We start from the raw sequence: 15926 nt of genomic DNA, 5'->3' as shown, positions 1-15926 counted from the left end.
CTATTACCGTCACCTTTTCACGGAGGAGGGCGTGGAGGGTCTGAGAATTCTCATACTTGTACTTTGAACCACCCTGTCTCCTTGTTTCTGGATATTTACCTGCTGGCCTGAGAATCCTAGAGGGCAGGGGCGCCTGGGTGGCTCAGTCAGTTAAGTGTCCGACTCTTGGTATCGGCTCAGGTCCTGATCTCGTGAGTTGTGAGACTGAGCCTCATGCGGGATTCTGCGCTCAGTGGGAGTCGGCTTGGATATTCTCTTCTCCCCCTGGCTGCACTCTCTCAAATAAATAAATAAATTGCAGTCACAGGCCTTAGCTGTCCTGAGTCCCGTGTCCACACACATGCTCTGTGCCATCAGCATCTGGACTCTGGATTCTGCTCCAGCCTTTCTTCCTCAGAAGGGATGTGCCCTTGAGCTATCCAAACCTTCCAGGAGGTCTCCCTGGGTCTTCACAAGAGCCTACATAGCTACTTCATCATACAACACATAATTGGGGAGGTTTAATGGCCCCCTTCTGTCTCTCTAGCCCTGCAGCCTCCCCACTATGCTCTCATGGAGCCAGAGCACTGAGGGTCATGTGAACAAGACACCAGCATCCAGAACACTAAGATGCTCCACCCATCCAACCAACCAGCCTTCAACCCATCTATCCCTATAGCCATTCATCGGTTAATGTGCCCATTCGTGCATCCTTCCATGCCTGTACGTGCTCTGCTGACCTGTACTCACCCACCTGCTAATTCTCTAATTCCTGTATCCATCCATCACCTATTCATCCATGTATCCATCCTCTCTACTTGTATCTCACAGCCATCATCCACCTGCCCATCCATGGATGCATCCATCCATTGACATGTGTGCATTTGTGCACTGATCCATCCTTCCCTGCCCGTATCCGCACGTTCATTAACATACACTCATGTACCTATCCATCCGTTCTTCATGCATCCTTCCGTTCACTCCCACATCCCTCATCTTACTAACATTTGAGTGCCCATCCATCTGTCCCAGCATGCAAGCATTGACTAATCCGTTCAGTATCCAACCATTTCTCATGCCCATGTCCATCTATCCTGGCATGTATTCCTGTATCCATCCATCCCTTTATCCATCTATCCATCTGCTGACATCTGTCCATCCGTTTTAGATCCATCCATCCATCCATCCATCCATCCATCCATCCATCCACCTGTTTTGCCACATGCATCAGAAATTCATCCTCCCATCTATCACCTGTGTATCCATCCATTGATATCTTGTTCTAGTCATCCAGTCCTGTATCCTTATCCCTTCACCCATCCATCCCTATCTATCCTTACATCCCTACTATCATCCCTATCTATCCTGCCACTTACATCCGTCCGTTTCTGCTCCCACCCATCTATCCCTCTACTTTCTATTCATGCATCCACCCATCTGTCCTGCTGTACGCCTCCCATCACTGTCCGTCCACACACTGTCCCTTTTGGCCTGCTGCACACTGCTTCTCTACCTGTGCAGAGTCGGGTGCATGGGGAGGATATGCTAGGTGAACACAGAATCCATTCACTTACTCACTCACTCACTCATTCCACTAATATTGAACCAACGGAGACAGCTCTGGTCCGCTACTCCCACCAGCTACCATCTGGTGCCTCCTCTGGGGCAGAAGTGACTCTATTGACTGTGAAAGGTGTCATGCTAGATGCTGAGACCCAGAGAGGGGCAGGGCCTTGCTTGAAGGTCACACAGTCAATCAGTGGCAGAGAAGGAACCGGAACTCAAGATTCCAGATTCCTATCCAGGCCTTTACACCAGGCTGGAGAGGGTAGGAGAGGGAACCAGGGAGGGGCGCTAGGGACAATTCTAAACCCAACACAGTGAGCCTCGGGGTCACTCAGCCCTGAATTTGTCCCTGGGAATCTTTTATCTGCTTTGAGGGGAGGAGCCACCTCTCCCCGCCCCATAGCCATGCCCTTGACCTCCAAACTCCAACAGGACTGAGCCTCTTCTGATCCTGGCTCTGACCCCCTTCTGACCCCCTAGGTCCTGGACCCATGCTGCTCCTCTGACCCTCCACTACCCTCACCTGTTCAGCTGTGACTCAGCCCTCCCGCTTTACCTCTTGGGATTTGAGAAACTATGTGTGGACTGTCTCTGAAACAAGATATGGATCCCTGGGCTACTCTCATTTCACACATTCATTCATTCATTCTTCAACATCAAGTGCCTGCAGGGCCAGGGGCATACCCTCAGAGTCCTGTTGTGGGGATGATGCATGAAAAGGCTAATACTGGGCTTGGCACATAGTAGGTGTTCAATGAACGGCGGCCATCGTGTGCCAGACTCTGTGCCCGAGTCCCTGCAAGTGAATGGGAGATCATCTAACAGACTGCTGGTGACTCCCTTCTCACCCAGACCTGGAAACGTCGCCCGTCCCACCTCAGCCCATGGCAAGTCCACCCCCTAAGACAGGCTCCTGGCAGCCTTCACCCTCCTCACTCAGCATCGCAGGTGTGAACAGCTCCAGGTTCTGAGGATGAGCAGAGCCCAGAGCTCGGGGAGCTGTACATATGAGACAGTACGTAGCTCGGGAGGGCCCTCCGCGGAGGCACAGCCACCCCTCGCCCAGCAGCAATGTGCTGAGCAGCCGGGAAGAAGCTGCATCTGCCACTGTGCTTGCTTTTCTGTGCCGCCCTGATTATAGTTGAGAGTCGGGAAAATTAAGGGTTTTCGGGGACGCTGCCAGGGCCCTTGCTGCTGCCTCCCCGCCCTGCGCGTCACAGATGCCAGGCAGAGCCGCCTCCATCGGCCACTTGCCCCAGCCAGCGGTGCCACGCTGGGCCCGGCTGGAGAGCACAGCCCAGTTCACAGTCCTCACCGACCCCGCGGGAATGGGGAGGGCCTTTGCTGTGGCTGGTGGGTGGTGGGGCTGGGGCGCGGCCGTGACCCCTAGAGGCGGCCCAGGGCGACCCTGCCCCGCGGAGCCCCAAGGCCTTGCCCCCGCTGTGCGGGACCCACGTGCGGGTGCTCCTCCGTCGGCCCCGCCGCTCACTCCTGGGTGCCCCCTCTCTCCCCTGCGGCGGGCTGGGGGGCTCCAGGAGGTCGCCCACGCTGTGCCTGCCCCAGAGGCACCACTCGGGGGATGGGGTGGGGCACAGCCGAGGAAGGAAACACCTCTACACCAGGCAGGAAGCGGAAGCGCCGGGGCAGAGATTCCCATCCGACGCGCGGGGGCTCGGGGAGGGCGGGAGCGTCGGCACAGCGGCCCTGGGCCTCAGTTTCCTCGCTCGTAGGCGTAGCCGAAGGCAGTGTCGGCACCTGCCCGGCAGGTCGGGACCGCGGCGGGGTCTCCCGGGCCGGCGCGCGCCCACGCGCCACCAGCGCGCGCTGCACCGGCCGCGGCCTTTGGGGCGGCCTCCGCGAGCCGGGTCCGGGCCTGCCCCCTACGCAGGGCGGGACGAGGCCTGCCCGCGCCCGGCCGCGGCCCCAGGTCCTCGCCCCCGGCCCCCCGCCCGCCGCAGGGACGCGCGCTCGGGCCGGCGGGGGGCGGGCAGGGGCGCGCGCGGAGGCCGAGGCCCCGCCCCGCCCCGCCCGGGATGCCCGGCTCCCCGGAGTGGCCGCCCCCCCCCTCCCCATCTGCGTCCCCGTCTCCCGCCCCCGGAGACCCGGCGGGACGGGCGCCCCCCAGGCCGCGGCCGGAGCGGGGGTGCCGAGCGGAGCCCGCCCCGGCGTGGGAGGCGCCCGCCCCGCCCTCCGCGCGCGCAGGTACTCACCGCCCGGCGCAGGCGGCCCGGCCGCCGGCCGCCCGTCCACATGGCCCCGGGGCAGCCGCGCCGCTCCGCCGCTCCCGCCGCTCCCGCCGCCGCCGCCCTCCCCGCCGCGGCCGAGCGCGCCCGGAGCCGGCGCGGCCGGGGCTCCCCCACCCCCCGGCTTCCCGCAGGGAGCGCCCGCCCCCCGCCCCCAGCCCGGCTCCCCGCCAGCCCGGGCCCCGCGCAGCCGCGGCTCACTCCGCGGCTCCCCCCTCCGCGCCGGGCCGGGGCGCACTCGGGGGGCGCGGGGGGCGGGCGGCGGCGGGCGGGGAGTGAATGGACGCGCGCGGCATGAATGGCGGAGCGCATGAATGGAGGAGCGCCCGGCGTGCGCGGGAGGAGCGAAGGAAGGAGGCACCGGTGCGCGAGGGGAAGAGCGCACGGGCCCCCGCGCCGGCCCGCCCCCCGCCCCGCCACTTGGGGGCACCTGCTGTACACCTGCCCTGCTCCAGGCCTGGGCACGCCCGCGGGGGACGCGGCCAGACCCCCGCGCCCCTGGAGTTCGCGCTTTACGAAGGTGGGGCCTGCGGGGGAGACCCGCGTCGCTCGGCCCGGCCCCCGCCCCCGGCTCGGCCGCACGCACCCCCACCCCGCCCAGCCTCCGTGGCTCCCTCGGGTCCCCGCGGGGGCCCCTCCCGCCATCCTTCTCAGCCGCATCCAGGCGCCTGGGCCGGGGCAGCCAAGTGATGGAGGAGGAGCCCCCTCACTTCCGAGCGCTCCCGAGGGTCAGTGTTGCTCCGGGAAGACCCAGGTGGGGCCCCTCCCTGCCCTGCCCCCAGCAGAGCCGCAGGCTGGCGCGGTCCCGGCCCTGAGAAACCCGGGTGTGGGATGAACCCGCGCCTCTCCGCCCTGACACGGTGGGCAGCCCCCAAACAGGCTGGAAGCTCCCCAAGAACCAGCCTCAGACCCGAGGACGTGAGAGCTCCGGGAGCACATCTGCCAGCCCAGCGAGCGCAGCCGCAGCAGCAGCAGCAGCAGCAGCAGCAGCAGCAGCGGGAGCAGCGGGAGCAGGAGCATGTGAACCCAGGAGAACGCCCGAGGGGGGCCAGAAGGGAAGCGGTGTGCTGGGGAGAGAGGTGGCAGAGCCCACACCCTTTACTCCTGTCCTCCCTCGGGACCTATGGGCTCGTAGTTTACACGTGTTTGTATCATTCCCGAGCACATGGCAGATAAAAGCTGCCAAGGAATCCTTCATACATTTTTTTTCACTGTGGTAAAGTACACATGGTAGTTGCCATTGTAACTGCTTTTCAGGGTACAGTTCAGTGGCATCAAGCACAGCCACGCTGTTGGGCATCCATCCCCACCATCCGCCTTGCGTATTTTACATGTTGCGTACTTTGCAGTTCCTACCCCACTCAGGGGGTTAGGGGAGTCGGTTGCTACGTTCAGGCACAGGGCAGTGCTGAGGAAAGGATCTGGCAGCAAGGGAAGCAAGACAAATAATCACCAGGAGAAGGAGGTAAAGGAAACAGGAGCTACGAGCTACGGGAGCGTTTGGTCCCCTCTCCTCCTGCTCAGGCCCTGGTGAGAGTTTTGGGGTACAGGTGGAGAAAGGGAGGTTCAGGGGGCTCTCCAAGGCTCCAGGGTGTCAGGGATGCCCTTTTGCCTCCGGGCTCAGGGACTATGGTCAGGACAAAAGGAGAAGTAAGTGGCAGTTGGGTGCAGGCTCTCTGAATCCCTGTTTTAGGGGGACTGGTGCCTTTGTTTGGGGCCTTGGTTTCCCTGTGATGAGTAGGGCAGGCTCTGTGATGTCCTCTCTCCACCCCCGCCCTCCGGGATGCTGACGCCCTTCAGGCCTCACTAGGAGTGGAACCCAGCCTGCTAATCCCCCACCCGCCAGCCCTAACGCCCCTGCCCTCCCTGGGCCCCAAGGAGACAACAGTAATGGTGGAATGTGGACCGAGTGTACACGCAGGGCTCTACCCACATTTCCTCCCCAGACACTGGTCCTGCTCAGATGGTGCCAGAACGTTCGCCATCCGCCCTGGCTCTGCGGCTGCCAGCGCTGCAGATGGCTGGGGAGGCGGAGGAGGGGCAGGGCGGGGTGGGGGCGGCCCATGCCTCAGCTCAGGCAGCTTGCACACTTGAGCTTGGCCTTCCCCGGGAGGGCCTCAGGAGAGCCGCTCCCCCGCAGGGCCCGCCTCTGCCTCGCCTGCACCCTGGGAGCCCTCTCTTCCCTCCTCCCCCCCCCCCCCACAGTTGACAACGATGGGAAGGAGAGAAGAAAGCTGGCATCAGTCTCGGTTAATCCCCGTGAAGAACTTGTGGGGGAGGTGACACTAGCCTCCTTTGGCAGATGGGGAAACTGAGGCCCCGAGAGGCAAAGTGCCTTGCCTGAGGCCGCTTTAGCAAATAGGGACTGAGCTGGGATTTGAATGCCCTAGTCAACCTGGCCTGGTGCTCACACCCGTTCAAGTCTTGTGTCCTACCGACCCCACGTCCAGGTGTCTCTGAGAAGACCCATGGGTGCAACCGGAAGATCCTTGCCAGATGGGCTGACCTGCAGAGGCCCCCGCAGCCTGTGCAGCCAACCAGAGCCTAGAGCACCAGCAGCATCCAGGCGGGCTTCCTGGAGGAGGTGGGATTTTAGCTGCTGGAGGGAGGAAGGGATAAAAGCGGCAGGCCTGTAAGAGCCATGTCCTGGGGCTTGTGGCTCCCTTGTCCACAGGGCTTCCAGCCCTCATTGGCACCTCTTTGGGCCACCCTGGCCACCATCCCCACCCCATCTCTCAATCTCATTCCCTGCTTTCATTTTCTTCACGACTCTACCTACTCTCCAGTGATTATCTGACTTCTTTGTTTGGGTGTGTACACGGATCTCCCCAGCTGGAGAGTGTGATCCTATAAGGGGTGCAGGGGGAGAATGAATAAATGATCACAGAATTGATGGAGGCGGGGAGGACCGGAGGAGGCTGGCCAGACGTCAGGCTTCCGGTCACAGCGGCTGAGTGGAGGGGGGAGGGGGCACGGTGGGGTCATTGACAGCGAGACCCCACTCCGGCCCCAGAGCCAGCCAGTCCTGCTGACCAGGCCCCAGCCTTCCTTTCCCTGCTGCCTCCCTCTGGCTGGAGTGGGAGAAGGTTCTTGGCTCGTGAGCCCAGGAGACCCTCACGTAGCTGAGAGGCTTGTCCACGCCACGCCCCTGCAGATGCCGTAAGGTCGCTCCAGGCTCCCCTGCAGGGCCAGGGCCAGACTTCTCCCAAATGACCCCTGCCCCATCCTGCTGCCCCCCATCGCTCACCTGCTTCTCCTGGGAGCACTTCCGTAAAAATCGAGGACCCTATTTCTGGATGGCAAGCTCAGACAAACAAAAGGACATAATGGTCCCCTTTCACTAGTAGAGAAATAGGGGAGTTAATGCCATGTGGTAAGGGCTCGACACAGAGTCCTGACCCCCCTTCCCACGGTGAAGCAAGTGTCACCACCCGGCGCTTTCCTTCCCTGACACCCAGTGGGCAGGTACGGCTGGCCTGGTTTCAGGTGGCTCCCCAAAACCTTCCCTGTGGGGCCCATCACCCAGAGCTGGGGCACCCAAAGTCGGGAACAGATGTCGGCCGACTGAACAGGTGAAGGAACGCATGACATGGGGATGCTGGAGGACGGAACCTCAGTGTGACCGAGAGCCTTGGCCCTTGGGCTGGCCACGCCCCCATGGAACGATCTTGAACACGGAACCAGAGACCACCAGCCCTCGGATCAACTCCTCTGCTGGTGATCCTAAAGGATCCCTTTCTGTTTTCCTCCATCAACACAGAGAGACCCTACCAGACCCCACCTGTCCCCCTCACCCTCCACCCCCAAACACAGCTGTATATGGCTTCCAGACAGTGTAGTCCAGGGGGCCAGCCGGGGCAGGACTCCAAGCAAGTCGTAGGAGGGGGATCCCGCGGAGGCTTAGGAGTGGGGAACAGGGCAAGAAGTAGAGCCTGAGGTCAGGGATGGCCACAAGCCAGGTTGCCTGCAGGCTGAGCGTCAACTCCTGGTGATGCTCCTGCTCGCCTGGCACTGCCCTGGGTGGTACGGGCGGGGGGGGGGATGGCAGAGGCCAAGGTGGTGCTGAGTTGGTGTGCTAGGGCGCCGAGGGGGAGCGGAGGATACTTGGAGCTGGGTGGTCCCCCAGGGCACCCCCCACGCACCGTTCCCAGTCCAGAAGCTCCTGCCTCCCTCCTGGAAGCCCCCACAGCCTCCTTCTAGCCCCCCACTCTGAAACCTGCCTTACATCTGTTCCCTGCAAAACTTTCCCAGCCTGCCCCTGTATTGCTCAAGAACCCACAGTTGTTCTCTACTTCTTGATGCCTCCCATCTGGTACTCCAGGCTTTCCATGGGCTTCCCTGAGTCTCTGACGTGACTTAGAGTTTTTTTTTTTTTAGGATTTTATTTATTTATTCATGAGAGGCACAGAGAGGGAGGCAGAGACACAGGCAGAGGGAGAAGCAGGCTCCCTGTGGGGACCCCGATGCGGGACTCAATCCTGGGACCCCGGGATCCCACCCTGAGCCGAAGGCAACCTCTGAGTCACCCAGGGGCCCTGTGACTTATAGCCTTGACAGAAGCAGAAGATCCCTTCTGCCCTGTCATGTCCTTTCCAGGCTGCCCCCCCGCCCCCGTTGGCCCCAGGGGTGCCGCTCAGCCTCTCTTCCTCTCATCCCTGCTCAGAACAGGAGGCAGCACTCCAGGAAAGCAGAGGCTCGTGTGAGTGGAGGGGCTCCTGAGAACGGGCTCTGGGAATGGAGGGGTGCGCCGAGGGAGAGGGGTCTGCATGAGCCACCTCTGCCCGGCCTGCCATCCCCTGGCCCTCAGGACACACCAGACTGCGTCAGCGCAGCTCTCAGTGGCTCTGAATCCTCCGGACGGCGGTCGGTCGTGGACGCCCCCCGTGGCTCTCTCCCAGGACCGCGCCGGTCAGCATACAGGTGGCCTGGAATTAATTTCCCGAGACGTCCAAAAGGCCAGGGGTCAGGCCTCTGGCCCGGGGCCCCAGGAGACTTGGTTCTGGCCCTGTCGGCCACCAGTGCCCCTCTCTGAGCGGTTTCCTCTTCCATGGCCTGGGAACCTGCCACCCTCCTGTCTTCTCACATGACTGTTGGGAAACTCTTCTCTGGGAGCCGAGGGACAGCGCAGCGACCAACACAGGCCCTGTCCCGGGGTTTGCAGTCTGGGTGTTGGGGCCAAATAACTGGGAGACCCCAGTGCTGGGCGGCACCGCTCTGTGCCAGGCACACGAGGATTGGGGCGGCAGCGGGGCTGAGGCCACCCGATCGGGGCAGGCTGCCCTCCTTGAAAACTGGGCGGCAGAGGAGGTCACCAATTTCCCCCCTCGGCTGGGCAGGAGAATTACTCCTGCTGGTTCCTGTGTCCCAGCTGCCTCCCGCGCTTGCAGAGATCCGGGGCCGGTTGGAACGTGGCCGCAGCGAGCTTCGAACTGGCGCGGTGGCAGGGACGCCACGGGGAGGGCGGGAGGCAGGAGCCGCTCCGGCGGGCGGCTGAGCTCTTGCCAGACCCCGATCGTCTCGGGCTCCTCGCCCCTGGGCTCTGCACTTGTGACCCCTGAACCGGGGCGGGGGACCCACTCTGGGTTTCACACGTCAAAAGCAAGGGCCCGGAAAGAAAAGCGCACGGAGCCGTGGCCGCTTGGTCCTCCGTCGCTGATCCTCACAGCAGCCCTGCGAGGAAGGGAATCTCAGCCCACCTTAGGGAGGGAAACAGGCCTGGGCACTAGGCAGCTGTGCTCAGGAGGTAGAGGCTGGGACTTGAATCCGGATCTGTCTGCCACAGTGTCTGAGCTCCTTCCCCACAGCCAGCGGCCTCACGACCACAAACGGGGCCAGCCAAGAGGACGGTCTAAGAGTTGACGCAACGGAGACATAGACAGTCCCTGTACAGGAGGGGCCGGACCTGGGTGTCCGCCTCGAGGTGGCCAGACTCAGGGAGAGCACAGCCAGTCCTCCCACCTGAGGGTGCTGGACACAGGGTGCTAGGGCCGAGGTCTCCGAGACCCGTGTGCCCCCCAGGGGCCGGCAGGACCTGTGACTGGCACGGGTTAGGGTGACTGACCCCCTTTGCCCAAGACTGACTGGGGGGCAGGGGAGACTCCCAGGACATGGAATTGCCGGCTTTAAAATGGGACGGGATAAGGGAAGCCTGGGTGGCTCAGCGGTTGAGCGTCTGCCTTCAGCCCAGGGCATGATCCCGGGGGTCCTGGGATTGAGTCCCCCGTCGGGCTCCCTGCATGGAGCCTGCTTCTCCCTGTCTGTGTCTCTGCCTCTCTCTGTGTATGTCTCTCATGAATAAATAAAATAAAAAATCTAAAAAAAAAAAAAAAAGGACAGGATAAGCTGATCACTCTGGGCAGGATGAAGAACGTGTGATGGTTCAGGGCAAAGAGTTAAATTAGGGGTAGAGATGGGCTCTGGTCCTCGATGGACCAAATCGGGGAGGACTTCACCCGTGGAGGCATTTGGCTGGCGGGGAGGTGAGGTTGGTGTTTTTTAAGGTGGCCAGATGCAGGGCTCGGCCAGGACCTCAGTACGGCCCTGAGGGCTTTGGGGGCTCTTCCTTGCAGAACTGCCCCTCTGAGCCCCGGTCCCGGACTCTGCTCCTCCTTGAAATGGCCTCCCCCAGACCTGAGGCCAGGAGGACTCTGGACCATCTGGACATCTCCCCCCCCGTACTCTTTCCTTTCCTGCTAGTCTCTGGCCAAGCAAGCACCCCCGGGGGGCAGAGAGAGTTCTGGCTCTGGAGGCAGCCGGGTCTTTGTCCCGCCCTCAGCTTGTCTACATCCTCACCCCAGGAGAGACCTTTGCACGGCAGAGCCTCAATTCCCACCTCTGTAAGGTGGCATAGTCACCCCTGCTCTGCAAAGATGCTGCCAAGACTGCAAACAAGGTCTGTGGGGGCTCCTGGCAGCCCCTGGCAAGGCGAGCAGGCTCCGTGGCCCGGGAAGCAAGGAGCTCAGAAACAAAGGGAGCAAATCTGAATTCTGTCCTTGCCGGCTGGAGGGCAGGCTCCCAGCCTCTGGTCTGTGCCCCAGGACCCCGTCCTCAGTCCCCAGGGGGTGCTAGCCCTGAGACAGCCCTCTAGGTGGAATGCGGTGTCTCCCGCGTGTGCCGCCCCTCCCCCTAACAGGTGCCAGGTGGGAGGGACACAGCCCACTGCAGACCTCCCCCAGCGTCCCCATGGCCAGGGACGCCGGGTGACTGAGTCCTGGAGGAAGTCCCCGAAAGGGATCCCTCTTGCCGTTTTGTACAGCTGTATTGAGGCATAATAACTAAGAGTAAACGGCTCAATTTACACAATGTGCACAATTTGATAAGTTTTGACATATGAGTATACTCGCGAAACCATCACCACAATCAAGATTGCGAACGTTTCCGTCAACTTCAAACGCTTCCTTACGCCTCTTTGAAAACCGCCTGTCACTTTACTCTGTCCTCAGGCGACCTCTGATCTGCTTTCTACCGTTATAGGTTAAGTTGCATTTTCTAGAGTTTTGTATCAATGGAATCTCTCTCTCTTTCCGGCGTGCAGGCGCGCGGCCGCTTCTTCCACTCAGCATCATAGTTGACTCCTTTCTACGGTTGAGTCATATTCCAGAATATGCTTTGATTTGTTTATCCATTCACCTATTCGTGGGCATTTGGGTTTCCCCACTCCTTGGCTGTGCTAAGCAAAGCTGCTATGAACATTTGTGTCCGAGTCATATTGCTTTCATTTCTCAGAGTGCAATGGCTTGATCACATGGTAGATGTGTCTCTAACTTGTTAGAAATGGTCACGCTGCTTTCAAAGCGATCATATCATTTTACGTTCCCATCAGCGAGACATGAGAGACCCATCCTTGCCAACACTTGGTATGGTGAGTGTTGTTTATTTTAGCCATTCATAATAGGTGTGTAGTGGTAGCTTATCGTGAAATCCACTTTAATAAGATCTTTCACCTGTTTCAAATCTTTCACTTGTTTCTTAGCTGGATTTTTTGTGTCACTCACTACTCAGTTGTAGGTGTTCTCTTCATATTCTGGACACGAGTTCTTTGTCAGATAACCTGCTTTATGTGTTTTCTCCCCCCCAGTCTTCTGCATGTCTTTTAACTTTCTTCAAAGTGTCTTCCAGAGAGAAAAGTTTTAAATTTTAAGTTTAAAATCTGCTTTATCCATTTTTTTCTTTGGTCGTTTGTGTTAATTGTGGCAAGGAATCTTTCCTAACCAACTGTTTATTGCTAGTGTATAGAAATACAGTGACCTTGGGATGCCTGGGTGGCTCGGCGACTGGGCATCATACCCTCAGGGCATGATCCCGGGGTCTGGGATCAAGTCCCACATCAGGCTCCCTGCAGGGGACCTGCTTCTTCTTCTGCCTTTGTCTCTGCCTTTCTCTCTCTCTCTGTGTGTGTCTCTCATGAATAAATAAATGAATCTTTTTTAAAAAATTTTTTTATTGGAGTTCAATTTGCCAACTTACAGCATAACACCCAGTGCTCATCCCGTCAAGTGCCCCCCTCAGTGCCCATCACCCAGTCAGCCCATCCCCCTCACCCACCTCCCCTTCTACTACCCCTTGTTCATTTCCCAGAGTTAAGTGTCTCTCATGTTTTGTCACCCCCACTGATATTTTCACTCAATAAATGAATCTTAAGAAAAAGAAAGAAACAATGACCTTATGTCTAGCAATCTTGCCAGTCTCACACATTCATTCTAATAGCCTTTTTGTAAGTTCCTTACAAATTTGTACAGAGATGACTATACCCTCTGTGTGAAAGAGCAGTTTTTCTTTTTCTTTCTTTTCTTTTTCTTCTTCTTTCTCCTTCTCCTTCTCCTTCTCCTTCTCCTTCTCCTTCTCTTCTTCTTCTTCTTCTTCTTCTTCTTCTTCTTCTTCTTCTTCTTCTTCTTCACCATCTATATAGCTTTCATTTTGCTTTGTTTTGCTTTCTTGCCTTGTTGCATTCTTCGGGACCTTCACTGCAATGCTCAATAGGAGTGGAGAGATGCCCTTGCTTTGTTATCCACTTAGGGGCCAAGCATTGAATCCTTCACTTAAGTGTAAACTTCCTATTAAGTTTTTCATAGATGCCCTTTATCAGATTGAGAAAGTTCTTTTCTGTTCTTAATTTACTGAGCCTTCATTAGGAATGGGAGTTTAATTTCATCAAAAAATCTCATCTATTGAGTTGATCATATGTTTTCTTTTTTTTTTTTAGGCTGTTAATATGCTGAATTATGCTGACTGATATTCAAATGCTAAACCAATCTCATATGCCTGGGATAAACCTCATTTTGACATGATGGCATTCTTATATTTTGTCAGAGATAATTTGAAGGTATTTTATTAAGCATTTTAATGTGTAAAAAAAAGAATTTTTGTGTGTATGTGGAGGAGTATTGGTCTATAGGTCTCTTCTACAGTGTTGCTGTCTGGTTTCAGTATCAGGGTAATGTTGGCCTCAAAAGATGAGCTGGAAGGTTCCCTTCTTTTCCATTTGGAAGAATTTCCTTAGAATGGGGATTATTTCTTCCTTAATAACTTGGCAGAAGCAAGATAAATCTGAAATTTTCTTTATGGAAGTTTTATTTTTAAAGATTTTATTGATTTATTCTAGGGTGGAGGGTCAGAGGGAGGAGAGAATCTGAAGTAGACTCCACGCTAAGCACAAAGCCCAACATGGAGTGGGTCTCGATCCCAGGACCTCGAGATCACAACCTAAGCCAAAACCAAGAGTCAGACACCCAACCAACTGTGCCACCAAGGTGTCTCTCTTTATGGAAGGTTTTTAACTACTCATGTAACTTATTTAATGGACATGGGGCTATGCAGATATCTATTTATTCTTGAAAGAGCTTCAGTAGATTGTATTCTCCAGAAAATTTGTCCATTTCACTTAAGTTGAATTTCTTGCCATAAAGTCATTCAAAATATTCACTTGTTAGCTTTTCAGTGTCTGTAGGATCTGTAGTAATGTCCCCTCTGTAATCGCTGATATTGATGATGTATGTTTTCTCTCTTTCTCTCTGTCCTGATTAGTCTGGTTAGAGGTTTATCAATTTTATTTTCTTAAAGAATCATCTTTTGATTTCATTGATTTTTCTATTGTTTTAATGTTTTCTATTTCATTGATTACTGCTGTTTAGAATTTCCTTTGTCCTGATCACTTTGGGTTCTTCTCTTCTTTTCTCTAATTCCTTAACATGAAAAGAGAGGTCATTAATTGAGACCTTTCCTCTTTTATAATATATCCTTTAGTGCTATAATGTTTCCTCCAACCATTGTTTTAGCTTCATCCTACACATTTTTATAGGCTGTATTTTCACTGTATTCAGCTTAAAATATTTTCTAATTTCCACTGTGATTTCTTCTTTGACCTGGTTTATTTAGGAGTGTATTGTTTAGTGTCCAAATGTTTGGTGATTTTCTAGGCATCTGTCTACAATGGATTTCTAATTTAAGTCCACTGTGATAGAAGAATATACTTTATAGAATTTCGGTTCTTTAAAATTTACTGAGAGTTGTTGATTGCCCAAAATACGTCTTATTTTGGTAAATGTTTTATGTGTCTTAAGAGGAATGTGTATTCTGTTATCTCTGAGTATTCCACAAATGTAAAGTTCATTGGTAGTGTTGTTCAGATCTTCTATATCTTTACTGATTTTCTATCTACTTCTATCAAATATTGGGAGGATAGTGTTGAAATCTCCAACTAATAACTGTGGATTTGTTTATTTCCCTTTGTGTTGCTATGGTTTTTGCATCATGCATTTTAAAGTTCTTTTATTAGGTGCATAAACATGTAAGCCTGTCGTGAACTCTTGAGGAGGAATTGAATTGTTTATCATTATCAGATGACCCCCTTTATTCCTGGTAATATTCTTTTCTCCTAAATCTACTTCATATAATAATATAGCCACTTCAGCTTTCTTTTAAATAGTGCTAATATAGTACATATCTTTCTGCATTTTTACTGTTACTCCAACTATGCCTTTATATTTATAGTGGCTTTTTTATAGACACTGTACAATTGGGTCTTGCTTCTTCATCCTGTCTAAAAATCTCTGCTTTTTAATTGGTGACTTTAAACAATTTATGGTTCATATGACTATTATTACAGTGGTATTAAATCTATTATCTTAATATTTATTTTCTATTTGGCCCATCTGTTCTTAGTTCCCTTTTTCCTATTTTCCTGACTATATTTTTGATCAATTGAGAAATATTTATTATTCCATTTTATCCTGTTTTGGCTTATCAGGTTTACTGCTTTGGTTGTACATGTGTAAGAGTTGTTGCTAGTTAGTGGTTTTGAGTTTATAGTATACACCTTTAATTAATCAGACTCTACCTATAAATAATACTAAATTACCACAATATACTTCCATTTCTCCCATTTTGTGACTTTGGGTTATTTTATTGTACATTTCACTTCTACATGTATTGTAAGTTCCACAATTCACTGTTATTATTTCTCCATTAAAGAGTAAAGTATCATGTAAAGAGATCTTTAAAAACAAGAGAAAAAATGTTTTATATTTACCCACATAATTGCCTTTTCTGGTGCTCTTCATTCCTTTGTGTAGGTCCAGATTCCTTCTGTTATCATTTTCTTCTGCTTGAAGGACTCTTTTTAACATTTTGAGGTGGTCTCCTGGTGATGAATATCCTCTAATTTTTTAGAGTCTGGAAATGTTTATTTTTACCCCCATGTTTGGAAGATATTTTCACCAGGTATTAAGTTGTGCATTGACAACCTTTTTTTCTTTCAAAAAAAAAAAAAAAAAGATGTCATTTCACTATCTTTGGCTTGGATTGTTTCCAAAAAGAAGTCTGTGATCATTCTTACCTTGAGTCTCTGTATGTAATGAGGCTTTTTATTTCCTTTTGTGGGTTTTCAGCAATTTGATTATGATAATGGCCTAGGCTAGTTTTCTTCCCAGTTAGGGATGCATTGAAATTCTTGGATCTGTAGTTTTAAGATTTTCATCAAATCAGGAAAAAGTCATAGTTATTATTTCTTCAAATAATTTTTCTGTCCTCTCTCCTTTTTCCTCCCTGGGGCTCCAATTACACATATATTAGGCCAGTGATATTGTCCAACAGCTCAATGTTCCCCTGTCCACTTTTCCTCCCACTCATTTTCCTCCCTAT

General features: G+C 54.2%; 1 protein-coding gene across 3 annotated transcripts in view; it reads right to left on the bottom strand.

Moving 5' to 3' along the window:
• BEGAIN (brain enriched guanylate kinase associated) overlaps positions 1-3812 on the bottom strand; it is a 45142-nt gene extending 41330 nt beyond the window's left edge. For all 3 annotated transcript variants that reach the window (XM_055304021.1, XM_055304020.1, XM_055304022.1), the window contains exon 1: positions 3756-3812. In XM_055304021.1, the coding sequence (XP_055159996.1) occupies positions 3756-3797 (42 nt within the window). In that variant the 5' untranslated portion in view covers positions 3798-3812. The remainder of the gene's footprint in view (positions 1-3755) is intronic.
• Between the last annotated feature and the right edge of the window lie 12114 nt (positions 3813-15926).

This window comes from Nyctereutes procyonoides, unplaced genomic scaffold (genome assembly GCF_905146905.1).
Source record: "Nyctereutes procyonoides isolate TBG_1078 unplaced genomic scaffold, NYPRO_anot_genome, whole genome shotgun sequence".
NCBI lineage: Eukaryota > Metazoa > Chordata > Mammalia > Carnivora > Canidae > Nyctereutes > Nyctereutes procyonoides.
This window is presented reverse-complemented; position numbering and strand designations above follow the sequence as displayed.